Source organism: Lissotriton helveticus, chromosome 1_1 (genome assembly GCF_964261635.1).
Source record: "Lissotriton helveticus chromosome 1_1, aLisHel1.1, whole genome shotgun sequence".
NCBI lineage: Eukaryota > Metazoa > Chordata > Amphibia > Caudata > Salamandridae > Lissotriton > Lissotriton helveticus.
The window spans coordinates 69,085,859-69,111,157 of record NC_136057.1 but is presented as its reverse complement, the minus strand read 5'-3'; the positions used below and the strand labels follow the sequence as shown (position 1 = coordinate 69,111,157).

The 25,299-nt window shown below is 46.5% G+C and overlaps 1 protein-coding gene across 1 annotated transcript in view; it reads left to right on the top strand.

The window, feature by feature from the left end:
- The first annotated feature begins 2,851 nt into the window (after window positions 1-2,851).
- LOC144758442 (uncharacterized) overlaps window positions 2,852-25,299 on the top strand; it is a 36,234-nt gene continuing 13,786 nt past the window's right edge. Inside the window, exon 1 of the mRNA XM_078646428.1 lies at window positions 2,852-2,942. Coding sequence (XP_078502554.1) covers window positions 2,852-2,942 — 91 coding nt within the window. The remainder of the gene's footprint in view (window positions 2,943-25,299) is intronic.

The following is a 25,299-nucleotide window of genomic DNA, read 5'->3' as shown; positions in this document are numbered from 1 at the left end:
TCATTATATAATAATTTGACCCATTTAAGGAAAAACTGTGTCATATCTATTCTAAGTAAAAGAGTAAACATAGACTCCCACCGCAGGGATTGAATGCCTGTGCTGCATCTAGCATCACAGCCACGGCTTGAAAATCCATCTCAAAGTAGTGCAACGCTGCAAAGATAGTACGCATGTTGTATGTCGTTGATCTCTTGGGGACTAACCCTAACTGGTCTGGGTGGATTAATTTGGGTACCAAAGGCTGTAGCCTATTGGCAATAATTTTTGCTAAATGGTTGGCATCTATATTAATAAGGGAGAGAGGTCTATATGATTTGCACCTGTTTGCCACCATATCAGGTTTCAGCAACGTAACAATAAGGGCTTCCTTAAGAGAAGGGGGCAGTCTCCCAGTCTCATACGCTTCCGCAAAGACATCCAATAATCTAGCGGCCTGTTCTTCTATATATGCCTTATAGAACTCGCTCGGAAGCCCTTCAAGGCAGCTGACTTGCATGTGGGGAGGGACATTATGGCAGTTTTGACATCTTCCACCACAAAAAAAGGTTGCGCAAGGTACCCCCTCTGGCCTTCTGAGAGCCACCCAAGTGCGACATTGTCAAGGTATGCTCATATATCATCTTCAGACACCTGTGCCTTGTCACCATACAGTTCATCGTAAAAGTCCAGCACCATCCTGCTAATCTCTGGTGTAGTGAGTTGCGCCACCCCATCCCTGTCTAGCATTCCAGTGATGTTTTCCTGGCTACTTGACATATATCTTGTGGGCCAACAAACGTCTAGATCTCTGCACCAATTCTTGTTTGGTTGTGCTAGTCACAAGGTCCCTTATTTTGGCAAGAATTTCTGATTCAGGGTTCTGCTCGTACTCCCGTTCCAATGCTGAGATCTCTGTTGCCAGCTTGCTGATGCTGCGCCTTAAGGCCTTCAAGACACCGGTCTGTGCACTTAAGCTTTCTCCCCGTTGCGTAACTTTGAATGCCTCCCATAACAGCCCAGCACTATCTACTGAGCCCTTATTTCTATGTGGTTGTTTCTTATTGCATTTCCTATAGTGCTCTTAATGACAGGGTCTGCCAGGGAAGCCGGCTGTAATCTCCACACAAAAGGTGGTCACGCACAAACTGGGATTTGTAGCTCAAGGAGAACTGGGGAATGATCCGAAAGTGTCTTGGCCAAGTGTCCTACATGGACTGCCCAAGTGCATGTCATCTCGGTTGCAAGCCAATTGTCCAATCTGGACCACAATCTATTCACTGAGGAAATAAAGGTTATTTCCCGTGACCCTGGATGTCAGTCTCCATACATCCCGAATGTCCCCTGCTTCCATCAATCCTAGCAGTGTGTCTGATGCCTGTCCATGTGGATTTAAGATAGCCTGGCTGATGAGGATTATGAATCCGAAACCGGTCCCAGGATGCTTGTTTCCGGTCCAGTGAAGGCATGGCTTGGCAGTTCGGGCTGGACTGTTCCCATGAGGCACAGGGTCAGACTGATTTGGATATGGCCATGTCTGAACTGGGGTGGCTGAGTGAGCTAAAGAATGGTGATGGATTAAAACCAGATCAGTTGACTGGGGGTGAGTGTTTGATTTGCTCAAACGCTCCGTCCATCATCCCCTTTTGTATCGCCCTGATGCCTGTCCATGTGCATATCTAAACAGATGTTAAAATCCCCCCCCCCAATATCTCCACAGGAGGATACATGGAGATTCAACGCCAAACGTCAGTGAAAAAAGCAGGGTCTTCTAGATTGGAGCCGTATATGTTTACCAACAGTACCATCGCACCTCCTATCTTACCCAGGATAATCGCTAGGCTACCCTGCCTTCTCATCCGTCTCTGAGCTGATCATAGTAAATGGCACACCTTTTTTTGACAAGAATCATCACGATTCAGGAAGAGCCTAAAAACATTTCTGTTCAGCAAAAGCATGAGCTCTGTATAATCCAGCTATGACCTCAGCTTCCACCTTGCTAAGTTATTGTCTGTTACCATCTTTCCGGGCGCTTAGAGACCTGCAGGTGATTAGGCGCGATACAAAACCTCACTAACAATAACAATAACAATAACAACACCCCTGGAGTAGGAGAAGTAGAATGCAGCTACACACACCCCAGCCCAGCTTGCTCCCACATTCTTCTCCAAAATCTTAGTTAGGTGGGTTTCCTGTAGGTAAGCAACCTGGACATCAAACCTGTCCAGATACGCTAAAACTGAGAACATTTTCTTGGGGCTGTTTAAGCCGTAGACATTCCAGGTAAGGAATTTAATTTCACTACCCATACTTGCTGCCCATCATGGCAACATTTACATGGTAAAGGCCCTTCAAAGTAAGTGAGCTGCAGTGTTACTGAGGCTATGCCTTTGCACAGGTTCAAGCGTCCCATCCCCTTCCCACCCAACCATCCCCCACCCACTGCAGGACCTTCAACTTGCTAAAGCCATCCCTATTTAGATTAAACAACCCCTCCCGAACATAGAGCCTCCCACAGAAGTAGGCGGTGGCTGATCAGATCTACTACCAATGCAATAATATCACAAACGTATTCATGCGTTTTGAGACATCTAGCTAGTTTTTTCATTCCACTTGCAATCAAACATCCTAGAGCTGCAGCAGGAAAAGACTACATATTTTTCAACCATCCAAACCTATGCCTTCTTATAAGTATTGGTCACAGCTCATATCAGGCCTAGATCGCAGCCGTTGCAAGTCCTCTTTTGCTGGATCATTGGAGGGTTCACACCTTCTACTTTTCAGCTTTTTTACGTGTTCGAGCACTGCCTTTGAGTTGGTGTAGATTTTAAAGTCTCCCTCCTGGCCGAGTCTCAGACCGGCCGGGTACAGCATGGCGTATGGAATGCCCTCTGATTGCAATAGCTTCTTCACTGTACCAAATTGCCTACGGACTGCAACTGTAAAGTCTGGGAAGAATACAAGTATGTTCCCCATAACTTCAATTGTGCCTTTTTCTCTTGCCATTCGCAATATGGCATCTCGGTCCCTATAATTTAGGAGACTGGCAATGATGGGGCGGGGCATCGCCCCAGGGACTGGTCTTGGAGCCAAGGAGCGATGAGCGCGCTCAACGATCAACATCGGAGATTCTTGAATTTCGATCTTGTGAAGGCGCCTGATGAGGATGAGATGTGGTACCATGTGACACACCGCCAAGAGGTTCAATAGGATGACAGCCTTACTGTTTCCTCTGTCTAGGATCATGTGAATGGCGTAGGTAGGTTCAATGGTTGCTGTTTCTGTGCTCTGGTTGGGCCTGCATCGAGACTGGGTGGCCTCGAGGAGCTGGTGATTGACGAAGTAGCTGGTCAGACACTTCTTGATGGTTTTCTCTAGGACTTTGGACACGTATGGTAGGAGAGTGATTAGTCAGTAGTTAGAGAGTTTGGTGAGGTCCTCCGAGGGTTTCCTCAGCAGGGCTGTGACTTCTGCCTGCTTCCAGGTTTCTGGGAAGAGGACCGCATTAATAGAGTCATCCAGGATGGGAGTGAGGCTTCACTGATGGTGGTTATACCTTTGTTGAAAGTGTGGTGGTGGCATGGGTCTCATGTGGTCCCACAGTGGATGGTCTTCATGGTTGCAGAAGTCTCGTTTGTAGTGATGCTGTTCCACATGGTCATGATCCATTCTTCAGCTGAGATTGGAAGACTGGCTGCGAGGGTGCTGGAGTCAGGTTGAAGGTTGAAGTTGCCGTATGTGGATGTGATCTTCCTCCAAAAGAAGTTAGAGATTGTTGCAATGGGTTTTGTTAGGGGTGGTGTTGCTGCCGGTGGCTACAACACTGTAAATTCTCAGATTATGGAGAAGATTTATTTGGTGCTGGTGTTGCTGGCTTAGATGCGGTTGGTATTGGCTGTTCACTTGGCATGTCAGACATGCTGGTGGATTTGAAAACGTTGTCTGCAGTGTCTTTTCTCATTCTCAACTTGCTTTAGAGGTGCTTATAGTGCTGCATCACCACCCTGAGTTCTTCTGTGTACCAGCTGGCTTGCTTTTGTGATCTTGATTTTTTGTTGTTGTTGCTATGCTTGAGAGGGTGCAGGTGGTGATCCATTCATTGAAGTTCTTGATGTCTTCCATTAGGCTGCTGATATGCTTAAGGGGGTCCAGGTTATTGGTGCAGGTGGTGATCCATTCATTGAAGTTCTTGATGTCTTCCATTAGGCTGCTGATATGCTTGAGGGGTCCAGGGTGTTGGTGCAGGTGTTGATCCATTCATTTAAGTTCTTGATGTCTTCTGTTAGGTTCCTTGTTTGGTTGAGGGAGTCTAGAGTGTTGGTGTTGGTGGTGATCCATTCATTGAAGTTCTTGATGTCGTCTGTCAAGTTTCTGATATGCTTGAGGGGGGCAGGGTGTTGGTGCAGGTGGTGATCCATTCATTGAAGTTCTTGATGTCTTCCGTTAGGTTGCTGGTATGCTTGAGGTGACTTGTGTTGGGGGCAGAAGCCCAGTCCTTCTCTGAGATGTTCTTCCAGCAGTGGACGCCTGTCCAGGTATTCAGGGTTGTGAGCTTGAAACTTAAAAGGGTGTTGTCAGTTCAGGTGATAGGTGTTGGTTTGTAGACTCTGATGCTGTTTAGTGTGGAGAAGATAGAGTTCAGGAAGTGTTCAGCTGTGTGGGTGGGTTTGGTAATGTGCTGCGTAATGTCGAGGTTCCCAAGACATTTGAGGAGGGTATTTGAATTGGAATCATTACGGTCCTCTAGATGAAAGTGCAGGTCTCCATGGAGGTTGAAAGTGCTGGAGTCAATGATTATCTCAAGTCTTCATTCGTTCTGATGTCCATTTTTTCTGTAACACAGACCTATATCTCTATATTATCAGAGTCAAGAGAAGCCTTTTCCAATCTTTCTTCTGCATTTTTCTTTGGGACTACTGGCTTCTGATAATTCACTTTATCATTAACATGAAAAGACATAGGTCGGCTAGTTCACTTTAATGCTTCCAAATATTGTGAAGATACCCAGTGCTGAATGCTTCAATCTGTGACCCAAATAAAACCTCATTTGGTTTGTGATCACCTGAGGAGAAAAATAAATTGTTTTTTTTCCCCACACGGGACTCAGTCCTTTTGAAGGTCACCTTCTTCAGATAGGAGCCTGTTGTATCCTCTCTGGTTGTCTACTTAATGTCTGGAATACTAAGTGCAATACACATCCAGGCTCCTGTGATCCAAGACTCTTTACCAAGAGACTTAAAACAGCCAAAGTATACCCCAGTCAGACTCGGGGCTAGTGAGCGGAAGATTATCTACCAGTGCACTTGTGAAAGAACTTAACAAGGTGTGACTGCAGGACTCGTACTTCAAGATTTTGGACATTTTGAGAGATTCTGTCACAAAGACAATCTCAGCTTATATCAAGCTTGATCTGACTGTTCAAGCAGCCGTAGATCTGTCCATGAGAAGGCTTCTGGTCATGGTACTTAACCAGGGTCAATCATATCATTACACCTTGCTTCTCACTCAACCCTTCATTGGCCGTTGTAGATGTGACATTGATTTCTACCTCTTCTCGGGCGATGGGCACTCCAGGTCATCGCCACTGGATAGCCAGCCTGTGCCATAAGGCACTAGAGAGAATCCCCTCATGCTCGGGATACTCTCTCCCAACTATAGTCCTGTTAGCACCTGCATCGTTCAGGCTAATGACCTTCCTCTCTTGGAGGCTAGCTAAGAACACAGACCCCATGATATTTGAATGGATGCACCTAGGGACATCTGTGTCCCCTTTAAAATGGTGATTGCTGCCAGATTGAGTCCAACAGGGGCCCATTACCCAAGTCAACACACTCACTATAATGGGTGCTTCTGAGACACTTCTGTCACCTGACAGTTCTTTAGTGAATGCCCCCTCAGTGTGACCCCTGTAGCAAGTTATCCCTTTGAGCTTGAAAGGATGTTCTTTTCCTTTTGTACTGACTTGAACCCCAATTCCTTTTTGCCTGCGTCCTATTCATGGGAATGTTATTTATAAAGTTCCTACAAAATTAATTCGGACTGTGTATTCTGGACAACATAAACATCAAAATATGGGAACTTGGTTCACAAGTATCAACAGGAATTGTTGGCCTGGTTCCTAACTAGCTCACAGTACCCCATCTGAACCCCCTAAACTCACTAGGATTCCAGATGGTATCAGCAACCACGAACATGACCAGTTTTCTACTCCACACAGGAAACATGGAAACAGACCTACCCTTTTGTTGTTTACTTTTGCATGCCCAAGGTAACCACAAGAAAGATACGAATTGGCTGTTCAAAGATTTATTGAAACAATCGTATTCATGTGTAAAAAGAGTGTGCTGCAATTATCAGGCAAAACAAAGCAGTGTAACCAGCATTACAAGAATGGTATAAAAGACAAGGATGTAATGCTTTCCCTTTTGGGTCCACTTTGGTTCTCCCTTAGTTTTCCATTTTAGGCTGTCTCTGCTCGCTCTGCATAGCCACATATAATAAATTTGTTTTATTATTTTGAGAATACGCTGTATGTGTTTGTTATTCAGGGACTATTCTTGGGATTTCGTCTACACATTTCCCACAAGGTGCTTGGAATATATAACAACATAGTGTACTATTTTCTTTGCTCGTCCAGCAATAGCTCCTTACATTTAGACCTAACACGGTCGCATAACTGCAACTCCAGTACTATAGTTTTATGATATAAACGGTGTTCCGTCCCCTTGGGGGCAGAGAGGAGAATTCCGGCAGAGGGGACTGTTCTGGAATGACAGCAGTGTCCGACATGCAGCCCTGCGTAAACTAAGTTTACACTCATGATGCGGACCATCTTACTACTTACACTAGGTATGGGGTCTTGGGCCAATCCCAGAGATTGCAAATGTATCGCTATGCTCACATAGTAAGGGTCGAACTAGACACATATATAATTTGCCATGGTTGGGATGTTGGTCCTATACAATCAGATTAGTAATTCTAATAACTTTTAGTTGCATCTGTCTAATGATCGCAGCACATTTGCTTCATAATAGATTATGATCATTCCAATAAATGTATTGTAAACATTCGTTGTGTCTTTCTTGTGTTTAGAATGGGCATGCATGAGTGAGTAAATGAGTAACAAAAGGGGAGGATCCGTTGCCACAGGGCCCTTGGGGATAGAGGGTCGTGTTTGAGTTTGCTGAAATCACCTGTTACTCTGGAAAGATTAGGTGTTTAGGTGAGGCACTGTGTGCTGCCAGGATTGGGCCGACAAGTGCTGACGTTGTAGAGAGACTCAGTCCCTAAACTCTGACGTCTTCTGCTTTACCAACCGAATCAGTGCAACAAGTTCACCATTGTAACATTACTGTGTGGTTATATGATTATATTATTCTACTCCTACCTAACACTATCTATACTATTGCTAGCATAGTGGGAGTATCCTTTGCCTGATACCTTGGGTTAGCCTAAACTGCCATACCTGACTAAGATGTATCACAAAGCCAGCCTGTGTAGAATGGTTAGCATCCTTTTTTTTTGCATCAGTCTTTGTGTGTGTGTGTGTTAAATTTTAAGGCAAATATAATCCTGTTGTGTTTAGACATTTCTAAGGCGACGGGGGTAGCATTCCACCCTTCTAGAGGGACACGACATGTACATAACCTGAACCCCGGTTAAAGTTAAACTGAGCCTTAGCATCACAAAATGGATGCTGCCACCACAGACACAAGTCGGACCTCCTGTTGCTGGGAGTCCTTCCAGCGAGGGCAGGTTGGACAAAGGGCTTCCTGCCTTGGGAGGTGCTAGCACCACCCCAGACAGGATTTTGTGTATTGGGTAGGACAGGGCTGAATAGAATCAGACATGCCTGGGGCACACAAGGTGTCCCCGTGCATAGGCCAGTTCAAACCGGTGCTGGGGCCTTCCAGCCCCAGTCTTGGCGCGAACTGGACAAAGGAAAGGGGGTGTAACCACTCCCCTTCCTGGTCCCACCCAGAGGAGGGACCTAGTAGGTGATCCGGCCCCCCAGATTCGAATAAGAGTGGGAGCTGTGTCCTGAGACTTCAGATCATCCTGAATCAACTTGAAATACAGAAGAAGACTGGACTTCGACATTCTGCTGCTCAGAAGACGGAAGAGAATCTCCCTTGTGGCCAAGGAGTGACCACCCTGTTAACACAGGCACCAACCAGCTACTCGTCGTCTGCTTTGCCGCCGCCTCCCGCCAGAGCCCGAGCCCAGAGCCTGACAAGACCCAGACTCCCAGACTTCTCACCGCCCGATCCACAGTCCCTGCAAAGAAGGTACCCGTGGAGGCACCGAGAGACGTGGGACCGGACTTCTTGGAAGACCCCCCGAAAAGCTGACTGCGCAGCATCAGAGGTACCCTCGATGTTGTGCTTTGGGGACTGAGAACCCCTACCACCGAGCAGGTCTTGCACCGAAGATCAGCCCCCCAGCATCTCCACGATCTGCGTGGGGCCCTTTTGCATTGTGCCACTCGACGCGCCATCCCGGCCACTTGCCACGTGGCTAGCGGCCATCTTGGCAACGAAACCTTCAACTTACACTGCGGGTCTGGTTGCTCCAGACTTGCCCTTGCTCCTGTAAAAGGGAGCACCCACTCTGACCTTGCTGGTCCGAGTGATAAGCCTTTTTCGATTCCTGCGTGGCTTGCATTAGCCAAGGCCTGTTTGCTCCAATCAAGTTGCCGACACCGCCAACAGCGAGAAGCCTGCGTGGGACAGCTCGTGACCGACTCCTGGACGTCCTCGACCCCTCGTGTCCACGTGGCTGCAGAGAGAAGCTACACCTCAACGCCTGGTTGCACCCGACATCGCCTGGTTCCAGTCTGGTTCCACGGTAGTCACTGGCTAGTGACTTTGAACATTGTCCCCTCTGCTTTCAGGTCTTCACAACTTCAGATCCATCCTTGGATCCACCGGAACTCTTCACATCGAGCCGCCTGCAGCATCTTCAGCTCCAAGCACCAACGACCAGCGTGACGAAACCCGACACTACTTCGACCCTATGCACCCGCGCCCTGTGGGTGAGGTAACTCAGCAACGCCGGTGTTCCCACACTGGTACACACCTCTAGTGTCTATGTTTTAAGTTTCGTTCCTCTAGGTCTCTCGGAAGGTTCCTTTTTAACTAACTTTGTACTTTTTACGCACCATAGACTTTGCATTGGTGAGTGCGTGCACTTTAAACATTGCACCCGAGTCCCGCGGGCCTTTCCCGACTTAGTCACTGCTAGTCCCGAACAGCTCTAGCGATTCCCAAGGCCCTGGGCCTACTTCCTTTTCGATTGGTATCTCTTATACCACTTTTTTAGTATATGGTTTAGGTGGCCCCTAGGGCTCATCCATATTGTGCAACTTTTGTGTATTTTAAACTGTCTTGTGTTTAACGCTTGTGCTTCTGTGCTCATAAAGAGTCCAGGGAGTAATTGTATAAATCTATATATATTTTCAATATATATCTGTGTGGTGTCCTTTCATTTGGTATTCAAGGGATTGTGTATGGTAAAACAGCTTGCTTCACATGCCTTTACAGAGCTTAGCCTAAGACTGCTTAGTCCATGCTACCCCTAGGATAGCTTGTCTATAAGGTTGACTTTACAACCTGCACCATAAGGGTTGCTTGGCATGGTACAAGGTGATCACTAGAACTAGTGAGCATCATATACCAGGCCAACTTCTCACATTGGTGAGCAGCGGATTGGGATTTGAGCTTGCTGTTGTTTTACCATTACAATCTTTGAAAATATCATTTGAAAGATCATACAGGTACCTGATAGGTACACTAAAACAAGACTAGTATACTTAAGTTCTACTGAACTTAGTTGTTGTAGAGGATAGGGAGTAGCACACCATGACTACAACTACTAGGTAGGTTTGGTAGGAAAACACCAGTGTAGGTAGATTGCAACACATCCACCACACTAGAGCAATGTCTGGAGCAGAGGGATCCACTGGACCCATCTCTGTTGAGAGTGACCCTCCAAGGGCACCATCCAAATTTGCTATCTTTCCTTTTAAGAAACTGAGGCAACTGTGTTCCATGAGAGGAATCAAAACAGGTCCTACTCCTACAGCAGGACACCTCAGAGAGCTGTTAGACCAGTCTGAAGCTCTAAAGAACTCCAAACCAGGCCCCTCAGGGACTGGTGAGGAAGGCCCTCCCACTGAAGATGATAACACTGATGCCCCTGCCCCTGTTATCCACATAGATGAGGAAGACCAGGTCACTGGAGATACTCAGCCAGAGGATGAGGAAGAAGAGGAGGAGGAGGAGGAAAGTGGGTCTGATGATGAGAGAAATAGTCAGGTGTTAGTCAGCAGGCTTAACCAGGCTAACTTAAGCTTTTTTGGGACTGAAGGTGGGTCCAACCCCTTCAGACCCCCAAATGGACTTAACCAGGAGCATAGGAGGAGGAGGAATCACTCAGGTGAATCCAATACTTCCCATGTTTCTAGAGGTTCTCATGGCAACTCCAGAAGGGAGTTGACTAGCCCTCAGAGAAGGGAACATGAGGCCAAAATGAGAGAGGCTGAACTTAGGATCCAGAAGCAAGAATTAGAAGTTGCCCTGGCCAAAGAGAAACTTGCTAGAGCAAGGCAGCCTAGAGAGAGTGGATTAGGATCCACTGGTGGCAGCACTATCCCTAAGGATAAAGACAGGTCCCATGACAATAGAAACCTGAGTAAGATTGTGCCCCCCTACAAAGTTGGGGATGATATCCACAAGTGGATGACTGCACTTGAGAGAGCTTGCAAAGTACAGCAGGTCCCTCAGGAGCAGTCGGCAGCAATCTTGTGGCTCTCCTTTTGAAGGTAAAGGCCGAGACAGACTCCTCACAGTTAGTGATGGGGATTCTAGAAACTATCTGGTCCTGAAGAGTGCTCTGATTGATGGGTTAGGCTTAACCACTGAACAGTACAGGTTAATGTTCAGAGATACCCAGAAGACACAGACTCAGGACTGGTCTGAATTTGTTGAATGTGCCACTAAGGCTCTGGAGGGCTGGTTGCTGGGAAGTAAGGTTACAGACTATACAGGATTGTATAATCTAATTATGAGAGAGCAAATCTTAAGAAATTGTCAAAATCAGCTTCTACATCAGCACCTGGTGGACTCTGATCTGACCTCTCCACAAGAATTGGGTAAGAGGGCAGACAAATGGGTCAGAACCAGGATCAGGCCTAAGAACCAGGGTGGTGACCAAAAGAAAGAGACTACCAAGCCTCAAGAGAAGAGTGGGGATAAATCAAAAGAGAAGACTTCCCCAGGGCCCCAAAACTCCAAGGATGGGGGTGGGTCCCAAAACAACTCCTCTACCCAGAAGAAACTTTACTGCCATGACTGTAAACAGCCTGGCCACTGGAAAACAGACAGCTGTTGTCCAAGGAATAGCAATAAGGAAAATATACCTCCAGGTAAAGCTCCAACACCTCCTGTCACTGTTAGCAGTGGTCCCCCAGGTGGTGGGAGCACCCCCAAGAATTTGGGTGGATTTACTTTTGGAACACAGGTGGATTCTGGCCTAACCAGGTCCCCTACCTCAGATACTCTTGTCTATGAAACTGGCATGGGGTTTGCCAACTTCACTGCTTGCCCAAACACGTTGAGCAAGTACAGACAGGAGCCCCTCATCAATGGCTTGAAAGTTGAGGCCTTTAGAGACACAGGGGCTAGCATCACCATGGTGGCTGAATGTCTAGTCCCCTCAAGGCAACTTTTACCTGATGCCACATATCAGGTGACAAACATTGATGGAATAGAAACCAAACAACCCATGGCAGTAGTCAATCTTAGCTGGGGATGTGTCACCAGCCCAAAGAGAGTGGCAGTGTCAGCAAACTTGCCTGTAGATTGCCTACTTGGTAATGATTTGGAAATCTCAGCCTGGGCTGAGGTTGAACAGGAAACCCATTCTAGAATGGTAAATCTCCATGGAAAGGTTAGTGGGGCTGTGCTGGCCACAGCCCCAATACAAGATGTCCTTCCTGAAAAGGTTGGTAGGACTGAGCAAATCTCATCCCCATCTTCAGTAGAAATTCTTCCTGAGAAAGTTAGCAGAGCTGTTATGGTAACAGCCCATACCCAAACTGAGTCCCTTCCTGAAAAGGTTGGTGGGGCTGTGGTGGCCACAGCCCAAACTCAAACTGATTCATGTGTTGTGAAGCCTGAAACTATGGATCACTCCACACAAACAGAGAGCATTGAGGAGGAAGAGAAATCTCCCTCCCACCAGACTTTAGGAAAGGATCAGCCTCCTCAGGGAACTGATCTTACCCCCGATGAAGAAACTGCCCCAGAGGTAGTCAGGCCTAGCCTGACAGAGCCTCTGATGTCAGTGGACCCTTCTCAGGTGGGACCCAGTCTGGAGCAGGTATCCTGCCCCTCTCTACCTTGCCTTAGTCAGCCCAGGGCTGCAGAGGACAAGAAGGACAGTGAACCCCAAAGGGCCCCCTGTCAAATAAAGCACCCCCATCAACAGAGTAGGGACACCAAAGCTAGCAGCCCTAGCCAGGTGAAAACTTTAAAAACTCCTGAGGGATCCCCCTTAAAATTAGTTAGGGACCTCCCACAGATGGATTCTGTTGGGCACAGCCAAACCTGGGACCCAAAGGGCCCGAACCTGACCTGTCCCTCCAGTAAGCCAACAGAAGGGACCCAGCCTCCAGCTTTAGGTAGCCAGAGGTTGACCCTGAGAGCACAGTGCAACTCAGTCAAAGAAAGAAAGGCCTACATGGTGGAAAGTGATTGGAGGAAGCTGAGTCCTACAGAGGAATCTCACTTCAGTACTCCATCTCAACATCAGCCTTTAACTTTGCCAGGACACACCACAGGTAGAGATTCCCTATGGTGGAGACCCTCAGATACCCTTAGGGTGAGGGATTGCTTAGTGGACCATGAGACAGGGGGTAACCAAGCCAGAGCTGGTACTTCCTTATATGGCCACTTAGGCAACATAGGCTTACCCGGTCAAGGATAGCCTTATCTGCTTTCGTTTGGGGGGGGGGGGGGTTGTGAAGGAAGGTGGATATCTGACTATGGTTACCCCCAAACTTTTTGCCTGGTGTTTAGCTGGTTTTTGACTTTAGTTGGCCTGGGATCCTGCTATTCAGGGCCCCAGGCTAATTGCTCTCTCCTTAAAATGGACTCCATGTACTTTAGGTACATACACAATTGGAACTGGTTCACCTTATTGGCCCCTGTAACAGTGTACCCAGGTACCCAGGGCATAGGTGCTTCCAAGGCCTACCAGGGGCTGCAGCACGTATTGTGCCACCCCTGGCCTGGCCTCCATATTTGACACAACTGGCTGATCACTCAGCTGGGGTAAGTCGGTGTAACCACCCCTTACTTAGGTGTAGTATGCCTATACCTAACCTAAAATGGACACATATGTTCCTATCAGCCACTCCTATGGAAGGCCTCATCAATCCTGGAGGCAGAGTGCTTGGAAATATGTGAGATGGTGCTCTGGCACGAGCTGAGCCTGTCTGCAGCTTTCGGAACCATGTCCTTTAGCTGTTTCATGATACTGCCATACCATATACTCTTAAGTGCATTATAATCCTCGCGGTTAAATGCTATCTTAGGTTTGGCTTTATCAAAACATGTCGAGTAAGGTGTCATACGAATTGGAATACTACCCCCTCGCCAATTCTGGCGACGGGGGTAGCATTCCACCCTTCTAGAGGGACACGACATGTACCTAACCTGAACCCCGGTTAAAGTTAAACAGAGCCTCAGCATCACAAAATGGATGCTGCCACCACAGACACAAGTCTGACCTCCTGTTGCTGGGAGTCCTTCCAGCGAGGGCAGCTTGGACAAAGGATTTCCTGCCTTGGGAGGTGCTAGCACCACCCCAGACAGGATTTTGTGTATTGGGTAGGACAGGGCTGAATAGAATCAGACATGCCTGGGGCACACAAGGTGTCCGCGTGCATAGGCCAGTTCAAACCGGTGCTGGGGCCTTCCAGCCCCAGTCTTGGCGCGAACTGAACAAAGGAAAGGGGGTGTAACCACTCCCCTTCCTGGTCCCACCCAGAGGAGGGACCTAGTAGGTGATCCGGCCCCCCAGATTCGAATAAGAGTGGGAGCTGTGTCCTGAGACTTCAGATCATCCTGAATCAACTTGAAATACAGAAGAAGACTGGACTTCGACATTCTGCTGCTCAGAAGACGGAAGAGAATCTCCCTTGTGGCCACCCTGTGACCACAGGCACCAACCAGCTACTCGACGTCTGCTTTGCCGCCGCCTCCCGCCGGAGCCCGAGCCCAGAGACTGACAAGACCCAGACTCCCAGACTTCTCACCGCCCGATCCACAGTCCCTGCAAAGAAGGGACCCGTGGAGGCACCGAGAGACGTGGGACCGGACTTCTTGGAAGACCCCCGAAAAGCTGACTGCGCAGCATCAGAGGTACCCACGACGTTGTGCTTTGGGGACTGAGAACCCCTACCACCGAGCAGCCCTTGCACCGAAGATCAGCCCCCCAGTATCTCCACGATCTGCGTGGGGCCCTTTTGCATTGTGCCACTCGACGCGCCATCCCGGCCTCTTGCCACGTGGCTAGCGTCCATCTTGGCAACGAAACCTTCAACTTACACTGCGGGTCTGGTTGCTCCAGACTTGCCCTTGCTCCTGTAAAAGGGAGCACCCGCTCTGACCTTGCTGGTCCGAGTGATAAGCCTTTTTCGATTCCTGCGTGGCTTGCATTAGCCAAGGCCTGTTTGCTCCAATCAAGTTGCCGACACCGCCAACAGCGAGAAGCCTGCGTGGGACAGCTCGTGACCGACTCCTGGACGTCCTCGACCCCTCGTGTCCACGTGGCTGCAGAGAGAAGTTACACCTCAACGCCTGGTTGCACCCGACATCGCCTGGTTCCAGTCTGGTTCCACGGTAGTCACTGGCTAGTGACTTTGAACATTGTCCCCTCTGCTTTCAGGTCTTCACAACTTCAGATCCACCTGAACTCTTCACATCGAGCCGCCTGCAGCATCTTCAGCTCCAAGCACCAACGACCAGCGTGACAAAACCCGACACTACTTTGACCCTATGCACCCGCGCCCTGTGGGTGAGGTAACTCAGCAACGCCGGTGTTCCCACACTGGTACACACCTCTAGTGTCTATGTTTTAAGTTTCGTTCCTCTAGGTCTCTCGGAAGGTTCCTTTTTAACTAACTTTGTACTTTTTACGCACCATAGACTTTGCATTGGTGAGTGCGTGCACTTTAAACATTGCACCCGAGTCCCACGGGCCTTTCCCGACTTAGTCACTGCTAGTCCCGAACAGCTCCAGCGATTCCCAAGGCCCTAGGCCTACTTCCTTTTCGATTGGTATCTCTTATACCACTTTCTTAGTATATGGTTTAGGTGGCCTCTAGGGCTCATCCATATTGTGCAACTTTTGTGTATTTTAAACTGTCTTGTGTTTAACGCTTGTGCTTCTGTGCTCATAAAGAGTCCAGGGAGTAATTGTAGTTAATAAATATATATATATTTTCAATATATATCTGTGTGGTGTCCTTTCATTTGGTATTCAAGGGATTGTGTATGGTAAAACAGCTTGCTTCACATGCCTTTACAGAGTTTAGCCTAAGACTGCTTAGTCCATGCTACCCCTAGGATAGCTTGTCTATAAGGTTGACTTAACAACCTGCACCATAAGGGTTGCTTGGCATGGTACAAGGTGATCACTAGAACTAGTGAGCATCATATACCAGGCCAACTTCTCACAATTACCCTATCTAATTGAGTGTCTTGAGCATGGACGGTTTCTCAATCTGTCTTGTGGTACGATCGTTTCCCCTGGCATTGGCTGTCCTAATCAGGTGTATTTCCCCTGTTTTCTGGGTAGCGTTCTTCACAGAGACACATATTAGTTGAAGGTTGCATCACAGCAAGAGTAAGATTACAACCACTGGTAACAAGGCTTTGCATAAGTCTGCGATCCACCTTGGTACCTAGATAAACAAACCTGTGAACAATTCTATATTTGGGACACCTCCTTCTTTAATCATGACCTGCTGTAGGTTGTGCAGTGTTTGGATGGCGATTGACAGTGTGCAACTGTATAGGTCTTTCATGGGGATGAAGGTACAGCATGCTGTACCTATCTTGGCGCATACACACCCTTCCATTGTGCTCATTAAGTCTAACACATACCAGTGCTGCCTCACAAGGAGACAGAAGGTGCACATTTTTTCTTTTCGCTGTGGCCATCTTCGGTGGTGTTCTGCGGGCCCAGATCTCTGTACTGGGATCAATGTATGACATTGTTCTGCATTCTGTCCATCAACTTTTGTATTTGCATCTGTCTCCCCGAGTGTTACGGGTGTGCCCAGACGTGGGTCCCGTGCTCTGCATGCCACAGGAATCAAGCTATCCTTGCTGAAGAGGGGTGAAACCCCCAAAACTGGTCCTAGGATGCTTGTTTCCAGTCCAGGGAGGACCTGGCTTGGCAGTTTGGGCTGGACTGTTCTCATGAGGCACAGGGTCAAGATGTATTTGCATATGGCTGGGTTCAAACTGAAATGGCATGGTGAGCAAAAAAACAATGAATTAGGCCCAGATCTCTGTACTGGGGTGAATGTATGACATTGCTTTGCATTCTGTCCATCAACTGTTGTTTTTGCATTTGTCACCCCGAGTGGTACGAGTATGCCCAGACGTAGGTCTTGTGCTCTCCATGCCACTGGAATCAAGCTATCCTGGCTGAAGAGGGTGAAACCCCTAAACCGGTCTTAGGTTGCTTGTTTCCAGTCCAGGGAGGACCTGGCCTGGCAGTTCGGGCTGGACTGTTCCCATGTGGCACAGGGTCAAGACTGATTTGCATATGGCTGGGTTCAAACTGGAATGGCATGGTGAGCAAATAAACAATGGATTTAGGCCCAGATCTCTATACTGGGGTGAATGTGTGACATTGTTCTGCATTCTGTCCCTCAACTGTTGTTTTTGCACAAGGCAGCTTTAAGCGCCATGATTAAAAAAAAACTTTCTGTTCTCTGGATTTCAGCATCTGCTGAATCTTTATTATCACTTGTACCTGCACCCCTAGGAAGGACATATAAAGGTGCAGCTTCAAACATTGGTTTCCCATGAAATACAGTATCCTTATCTGTCCCTGGAACTTCCTCCTGCGGCATGGGGGTCTGAGCTATTTGTTCAGCTGCAGCAGTGGCCTTTTTCTCCTCTCGCAAACGGAACGCATCAGTTCATAGTTTAAACACACGTCTAATTAAATCGGCCACCTGGGAAGGGAGAAAAAGACCGTCACTCAATTGTTTATGATCTTGTTTTATATCAACAGGCTCTAAGTCTGTGGAATGTTTCCTAAAATTTGCAATTACTTCTCCGGTAAACGACTCTGTAAAATATAACTGCTCTGAGTCCGGCCATTGCTGAACATCTGCTACAATGTCTGGAGCAGAGGCATCACCCCGAGCTGCCTTGTCGAGCAGCAGAACTGAGAGTGGCTGCACGGTCAGCGGTCAAAAAAGAGCAAGTCTGTCATTTAGGGTCTAACTCTTTCTCAGTGTGATCTGGGGAAGATTTATCATCATCAGAATCATCTTTGGGGGCAGAAGCAAAAGTATATGGTGGCAGAGATCGATCTAACAAAATGTAATCATCCTGTGGTTTATTAAGTAGAGGATAGAGAGGACGCCCAACAGGGTATTGGCCATTTACCTGTAAACTGCGCTCCCTATCCTCTTTTTCTTTTATTTCCCTCATTTCTTTATTTTTTATATCCTGCCCTTTCAAATAGATGTCTTTGCGCTGTTATTTGTCTGCTAAAAAGCTCTTTCCTCACTCTCTCATTTGCTTCTTTCATCCACATTCGCACACAGTCAAACATATCTGGTCTACTTTTGCGCTTAAACACACACTGTTCCACTGTTGTAAATGTATCTAGGACTCTATTTAAATATGCCCGATTTATGCCCTTATGTGGTTATATCAAATTATACCCTTATAAAGGCATAAGAATCATACCCATATTAAGTCATAGCCAATGCAGTCCAAATACGGCAAGGCTACTCCCATAGACTCCTAGAAAGTACAACGCGTTCTTAAACAAACCAAGCCTCCAGCAGCCCGGGAATTCCCCCTGCTTCTTTATTGATTTGTCCTAGAACTCCTGGAGTCCTGAAAGAACTGCGAGTTCTTAGTGACGTCTTATGTCCAACCTTACGTCAAACTCGGCACCTTCCAGGTATAAATATACCAGCATATGCCCTAGAAAAACACACAGTGGTTTGGAGCAGATGGGCTATCTACTTGCCCGACGCCCTGCTGAAGCGAGTGTCGAAGGAAATCGACCCTCCCATTGACGCACTGAGAGAGACGCTGTCTTTTCTCCTGCCGAGAAATCCAGCTCCAGTGTTTCCCTGTCACCCTCGCGCGTTGCTGGGAGATCGAGTCCTGAGAGAGATACAAGACCTTCTTCATTCTATAACCAAGGTACGGAGCTGATTAAACCCTTAGAGAGTTCTTGATTCAGATTCTTGGCAAAAACTATCTTAACTCAAACTACAACTCATTTACTCCTTCCCATGTACTAGGCTTAGGCTAGGTACATCGGGGTAGGCGTATTTTAGACTGGAACATAGATCGCAGTTGTGAACCGGACCAGATACCAGCCCAGACACCTCTATTAGACAGCATTAGGCTATCTACATGCAGACATCCACACGGAAAGAAGCAATCCCATAAATATTAAGATTCATTTGGATGTGGCCCCAGCGCTCGGCTGACGCCAGAACTGTTATAAAAGATTTGCGAGTCTTTATCGGCACATACGCAATTGGCATGCTACATTCTGACCAGGGTCCTGCGTTTAGCTCTCGAGCTTACAAGGAGGCCATGGCCAGCTTGGGCATTGCATTGCGGTACTCTAGTCCATGCCATCCTGAGGGAAATGCGGTAGTGGAGAGAAAAAAACGTGACGTAAAGCAATCTATACCAGCGAGGGTATTAGGTTCGGGTGATGGGTGGGTCAAACATCTAACAAGTGTCCAACGTAGTCTTAATAATCTGCCAAGAAATTCTCTGGGTGGAATCACTCCGTATGAACTTTTGTTTGGTACAAGAATGATAATCGAGGATCTCGATTGTCAGACTTCAGTGGTAGAACAAAAAACCTTTGATATCAAAGATCGTTTGGCTGTTTTACAGGACTTAAATGAAACAAGAAGAAGTTTAAGTAACACAAAGCTAAAGCCAACGGCCACTGAAGAAAAACCACCTGTCCCAGCAAGACCTGTCTGGATTCCAAAGATTGGGGATCTGGTCAGAGAAAAGATCGCGGTGAAGAAGGAATGTGGGCCTTCTTACAGAAAAGCAGTACCTGTCTTGGCAATCAGCGGAACAAGATCAGTAGTACTACCGCCCCTTGCTGGTAAAAAGAAGAACAGAGTTGTATCAATTGACCTGGTAAAACCACAATCATGTGGCTCATAATAAGTAGTAGGCCCAGTGGACTCCTAAGAAGTAGCAGAAGACCAAACCTAGCTACAATCCAAGAGGTTCAAACTGAGAGACTAATCACATTTGATAAACCTGCAGTAAATAAAGAAGGACTATGCAACAAAGCCATGGAACTTGTGCCTCTTGAAACCCAAATTGCAACAGTTCGTCAAGAAACACCTGTCTACAATGATGTAGCCTATGACCATACAAATCCAAAGATTAATGAAAATCCAGAAGCTATTCCATCAATTAACAGAACTGCATCTGGCTACTTCATCAATTTCGATGACTTTTCTGATGATCCAAGTGAACATGAGGACAAGCCAGCAAACAAGACTTTCAGAGACAAAATTACAGAACTCTTTCATCAACTTGGAGAAACATATCTGATTTCACCATGGATTGAATTGTGGATTGTGTTAGGTGTACTTTTCCTCCTGCTCTGGCTCATTTTGGTTTTAAGCTTGGGAAGAATGATTGATGGAAAATACAGTACAATGGACACAGCAGCTTCCGGGGTAGCGTGGGTTTTTGGACCTCGCTCCCCTTGTCGGTCATGGGCCGCATCACGATAGCAAAGATGGTAATGTTACTGCGCCTGCTGTACTACTTTGAGAATCTTCCCATATGCGTTCCACGCCGTACCTTCGAGTCCCTAAAAACATTATTGATTACCCTGATATGGGGGTCGGGCAGGCGTCGGATTAGTTTGCGGAAATTACAACTCAGCACCTCACAGGGAGGTTTGGGTGCCCCAGATTTCCAGGGCTATTTTTACGCAAGTCAACTTCAATGGTTGTCTAACTGGCTGGCGGGTAGGAACCTCCACGAGATCAGATGGTCGGAGGGCCGGCTGAGCCGAGGGGAATTACACGCTTTACTACTAGCCAAGAGTAGATTTCCACATGAGTGCCACCCATTGCTCCGTGTTGCCCTTCTGTGCTGGAAGAAAGCTTTAGCCTATACGTCCCCCGCCCTGCCATACGCAGATAACATACCACTGCTCGGGATCCCGACGCCACAGGGACGGCTCACTAGACCTGCCCTTAGAGACTGGAGGGCGAACGGGATTGAGGGGGTGGGCAGCTTCTTCGGAGACGACTTATTGCTTGACCATCGCACCTTTGTGCAGGTGACTGGGACCTCAGACAGACATTACCTACTACATGCCACGATCTCCCACTACATCAGGACGAATTGGGCGCCACAACGCACCCACCCACAGCAGCATGAACTAGTACACCTAATGCTCTACATGGGGGCCGGCGGGCACCTGGTGCGGCGGCTGTATACCGGGATCAGAACCCACGCCGCAATCTCCCTCGACACACTACGAGAGCTCTGGTCCCGAGATACAGGGGAGGAACTCACTGACACGACATGGAGGGTGGCATTGGAACACTCTAGGAGGGTCTCCAGAAACGTGAAGTTCAAATTCATCCAGGCCATGATCCTTCATCCTTCAAGTTGCCTGTACTCGGGACGCCAGAACAACGTGGAGGGGAGAGATGCAGGACTAAGGGAGGAGAAAAGACGAGAAGAGTTATGAAGTGGTTTTATTGAAGAGATATGAAGTAAAATTACCAACTAAGGTAAATAAGTGAGATAGGAGCGAGTCAAAACTGAAGATTTGAAAATAAGGGAAACTGAATTGGACCGATTTACAGGATAAAACTGCAGGAATTACGGACACGTAAAAGAGGCTTTTTCTCCAACCAGTGGATTTTAGCGATAAAAGATAGAGAGAGCGACCTCCCTAAGTTTGAAGAGGCAGGAGACTGTTTGTATGAAGACAAGAAAATACTGGCCAATTGAGATGACAAGCAATGGATCAGAGGTACAATTAAAACGGATTCTCTGTTACATCAGAGCTTTCTTGCACTACCTCCATAACTGAACAATATTTACAGTCAGTCTTCAAAGGAAGAAGCTCCGATCCGAGTGAGCTGAGTAAAGCACCAAACAATTTCGGGCGAGTGTAAAATTCAAAAAGATAGACCGGCACATGGTCACAACCCATTCAAGGTCAAGCCGAAACACGGCACAGTAAAGGCACCCCCGCTTCATACCCAGCTCCCGGTGTCGCAGATTCTCTCAGAACGCGACATCCTCGCTACATGACTTACATTTGACATAAGGAATTAAAAGCCCTGATGAGAGACCAGGGACACTTGTCCTGGCCTCGAAACGCGTCGGCTTTTGTGTTTGATGGAACAAACTGGGATTTGTAATAACAACTAGGATTTATTAGTCCAGTGTTTAGCATTTTTCGCCATTCAGTTGGCTAGAGTTCCTCGCACATTTAAATATATCCATTTGTTGTGGTTTATATATGTTGTTTTATGAATTTGTCTCACTTTCTGCAGTATGCTTTGATGTTGTCTTTATTGATTCACAATTCTATGTATTGTTTGTTAAAAGTGTAATATTGAATGTACAGTGTTTTTTGTTTTTTGCTAGTCCAATTGATAATTGTTGAAAAAATACTAAGTAAATGGCAATAAAAGAATTTGACTGGTTTGGAATGAATTTACATTTTTCCATCCTTTAAAGTGCTTTTGAAATAATTGTGTTTGGGACATTTTTGTTGTTTATGATCCTTCATAGGGCATACCTCACCCCGAAGAGGATACACAAGATGTTCCCCAATGCCTCCCATCAGTGTCCGCGCTGTGGGACGGACGAGGCGGACTTCCTCCATATGCTTTGGTCGTGCCCGCGGTTGAGGGGGTACTGGGGGGAGGTGTGTCAGACACTACGAAAGGTGTCTCGGATCCAGGTAAAGGACAGGGCATTGTATTGCCTAGTCGGGGCCCAGCCTCGCCCTAAGACATTAAAACCCAAGCTGAGATTTGTAGACTTGGCCCTTCTCCTAGCGATCAGGAAAATCACAATGCAGTGGAAGTCCCGAGAGCGCCCAGGGTGAAGGCATGGCGAATCGACGTAGTAAAATGGGGTAAGGCAGAGAGTATTGCCCTTAGAAAGGAGGAAGAAAGAGGGAAGCGGAAAATCCCGATGGCACTGGACTGGGACACTATGCTGCTAACATTGGAGGGTATTGACCAGCCCTTATCACAGGACGCCTGAACACACTGAGACCTGGGGGACCTAAGGTGTCACGTGAAAGGCATTGAAAGGAATGGGAGTTGGTTGGAAGAGGTTTCATTGCAAACTCCTTGTGGAGACTGAACAGCGTTGGGGAGCGTAGACCGATTGGACAGGAGGAATTAAGCACCAGAGTTAGACGGGTGGGGGGGGATAGTTGGGGAGAGGGTGGGAGGGGAAGGGACAGCCCCTGAAGTTCACAGAGAATGCTACTACTGTATGTAAAACTGGATGGAAACACAGGGAGTAAACGGGGAGAAAATTGAAAACCGTGATGTATGACCTGTTTAAGATGACAATGTATGCTATGTTGGTAATATGCATTCACGAATAAAGTTTAAAAAAAAACAAAAAACAATGGACACAGCAAGTCAGAACATCGACTTGGTTCTAAAACCTCAATGATCGTCTCACATTGAAAAAAGAGAACTGTCATTAGTGAACATCACAGCCATTCCTATACCTGGTGGTGTAGCATGGGACGCAACTGATTACGAAATCTATGGCCCGGTTGAACTCTTGAAATATCCACACTAGTTCAAGGTTTCCTTAAGTGACTTTGTATCATCTAGTACTTTTTCTGATGATTGGGACTTTTCTAAATCTGACATCATATTATTAATATTTTCAATGTCAGCAAAATTTACAGAACATGATTATTTACAAGGTTCATCAGATTATGAAGAAAGGTATTGTTTGAATCATTATGGGCATCATTATTTGCATAAATCTGCTAATCCTAGAAATGTTTTTACTTATAATCAATGGGAGCATTGTCCAACACCGCCAAAAGGCAGTTCAAAAACATTTTATGAGAAATTCCCTTACTTCTCTGGGTTTAATAACTCTGATCCAGAAACGTTTTATTTTAAAATTATGAATAAGACAGGAATGAAAACCATGTTGACAAATACTAAACTGATTTATTCTGAAAAATGTTATGAAAAAATGTCTACATTTGGTTTTGAATTTTGGAAAAACAACATTGAGACTAAAACAGTCTGGGGTACAAAAGACTGGCATGTACAAGGTTTAGAATCCTTATTCAGAGCCTGCATGATCCCAGAACAGATGATATTCCTGAATGACACCATTCAACAAACAACCTGTCTTGGCCTAGCCAAGATAAAGGACTTAAACAAACCATCTATTCCAAAGCCCATACCTGATAGTAATAGCACTACAGATGTGGTGATAGACGTATCCCATATTTTACACCAAAACAGAACAAATCCTGATTGGAAAAAAGGGTTGATCTGGCCCATAGACACTAATAACTGTCAAGATAGATTCCTGAACAGAACACAGGGGTTCAAACAGAACAGGCCAGACCCAAGATATTCCCAGAGTCAACATCCAGGGATAATAACATACAGTGTAGGAAAACTATGCCTCAAATGGCTACAGATATCCACACTACCTGAAATTAAGCAACACTTGACTTTACTTAAAGAAGGTGCTGACTTGCGAGATTTCTTACTGGGACCTCGCAAACAGCGTCCAAAACGTTTCATATACGCCGGTATATACGCTGCTTACAACGAAGCTTGGAAAGTAACGCAAATTGAAACTGCTGAAAAAATACGAGAAATTGATCGTATTTATTTGGAAAAAACACTGTAGTGGACAATGGGTTAACGACTCTGTCCTCCAGAATTTATTTACTGGACAGCATTGTATCATCTGCTATTGATATAATAGAACAGGATATGCTAATGTTACATCATGGCCAGTCCCAATTACGTTCTATTGTACAGTTAGGCTGGACGTTACAAAACTTCCGTTCAGGCTACGTGCCATGGCGTCTTATCAACACAACGTCATTATTTTCTATCTTTAACCTTACAGATAAACAAATCTCTTTGGCACAAAAAGGAGCAGACTACACGGTGCTGAGCATTGAAAAACTAGAAAGATTACCATCGACAATCTCCGAAAGACCTGTCATTGAATGGATAATACATGGTACAATTACAATTCTGATAACGACTTTTCAGTTTCAATATTGCCAAAAGCATATACCAGCGGGCTTGTATGAAAGGTTGGGTAAAGGATACATCAAGTCAACCTAGAATTTACCTTATACACATAGATGTTATAGTGAAGGGAAAAAAGAGGTATTTCTTAGTGGTAGCAACTGTAAAAATTCACTAAGCGGTACACTTCTGTGTCAAGGTATTAACTTGCATGGAGCCTGCGAAGGTTCGTCAGATAACCTTTCATGTCACCTGCGCGGCACCCCTGCTACACAGATAGAGCTTTTTTTTAGACAACTTTCCAACTGCAGGTACGTTATAATAAGTGATCACAGCTGTTGTGACATGGTGACAGGAACGGCCTATCTCGTGAGTGTTACTTCCAGGGTCACTTGCTGTATGCAAGTATTGTATCCAAACAGCAAGCCAGACAAGGAGGCAGCAATATGGCCTTCCTTGAATATCTCTTCTATTCGAATTGATACTTTAAGCAGAATGAAGTCTATTCTTTTACAAACAACTGTGCCTTTAACCTCGTCTAGAGAAACGTATGATCTGCAAGTTGCAAGGACAGGGGCAGAGATACATGCATTATTATCAACAAATTGCCCCGTGCATTTCGTAGAAATGTTAAGTCAAATCTTAAACATGTCAGATACCAGTGGCATCGCACATGTATTTAGGACAATTTTTTCGGGACTGTCAGCACCCTTTGAAGCAGTCCTGAGCAACTTCCCGCATTTCGTGCACTCTGTGTTTGG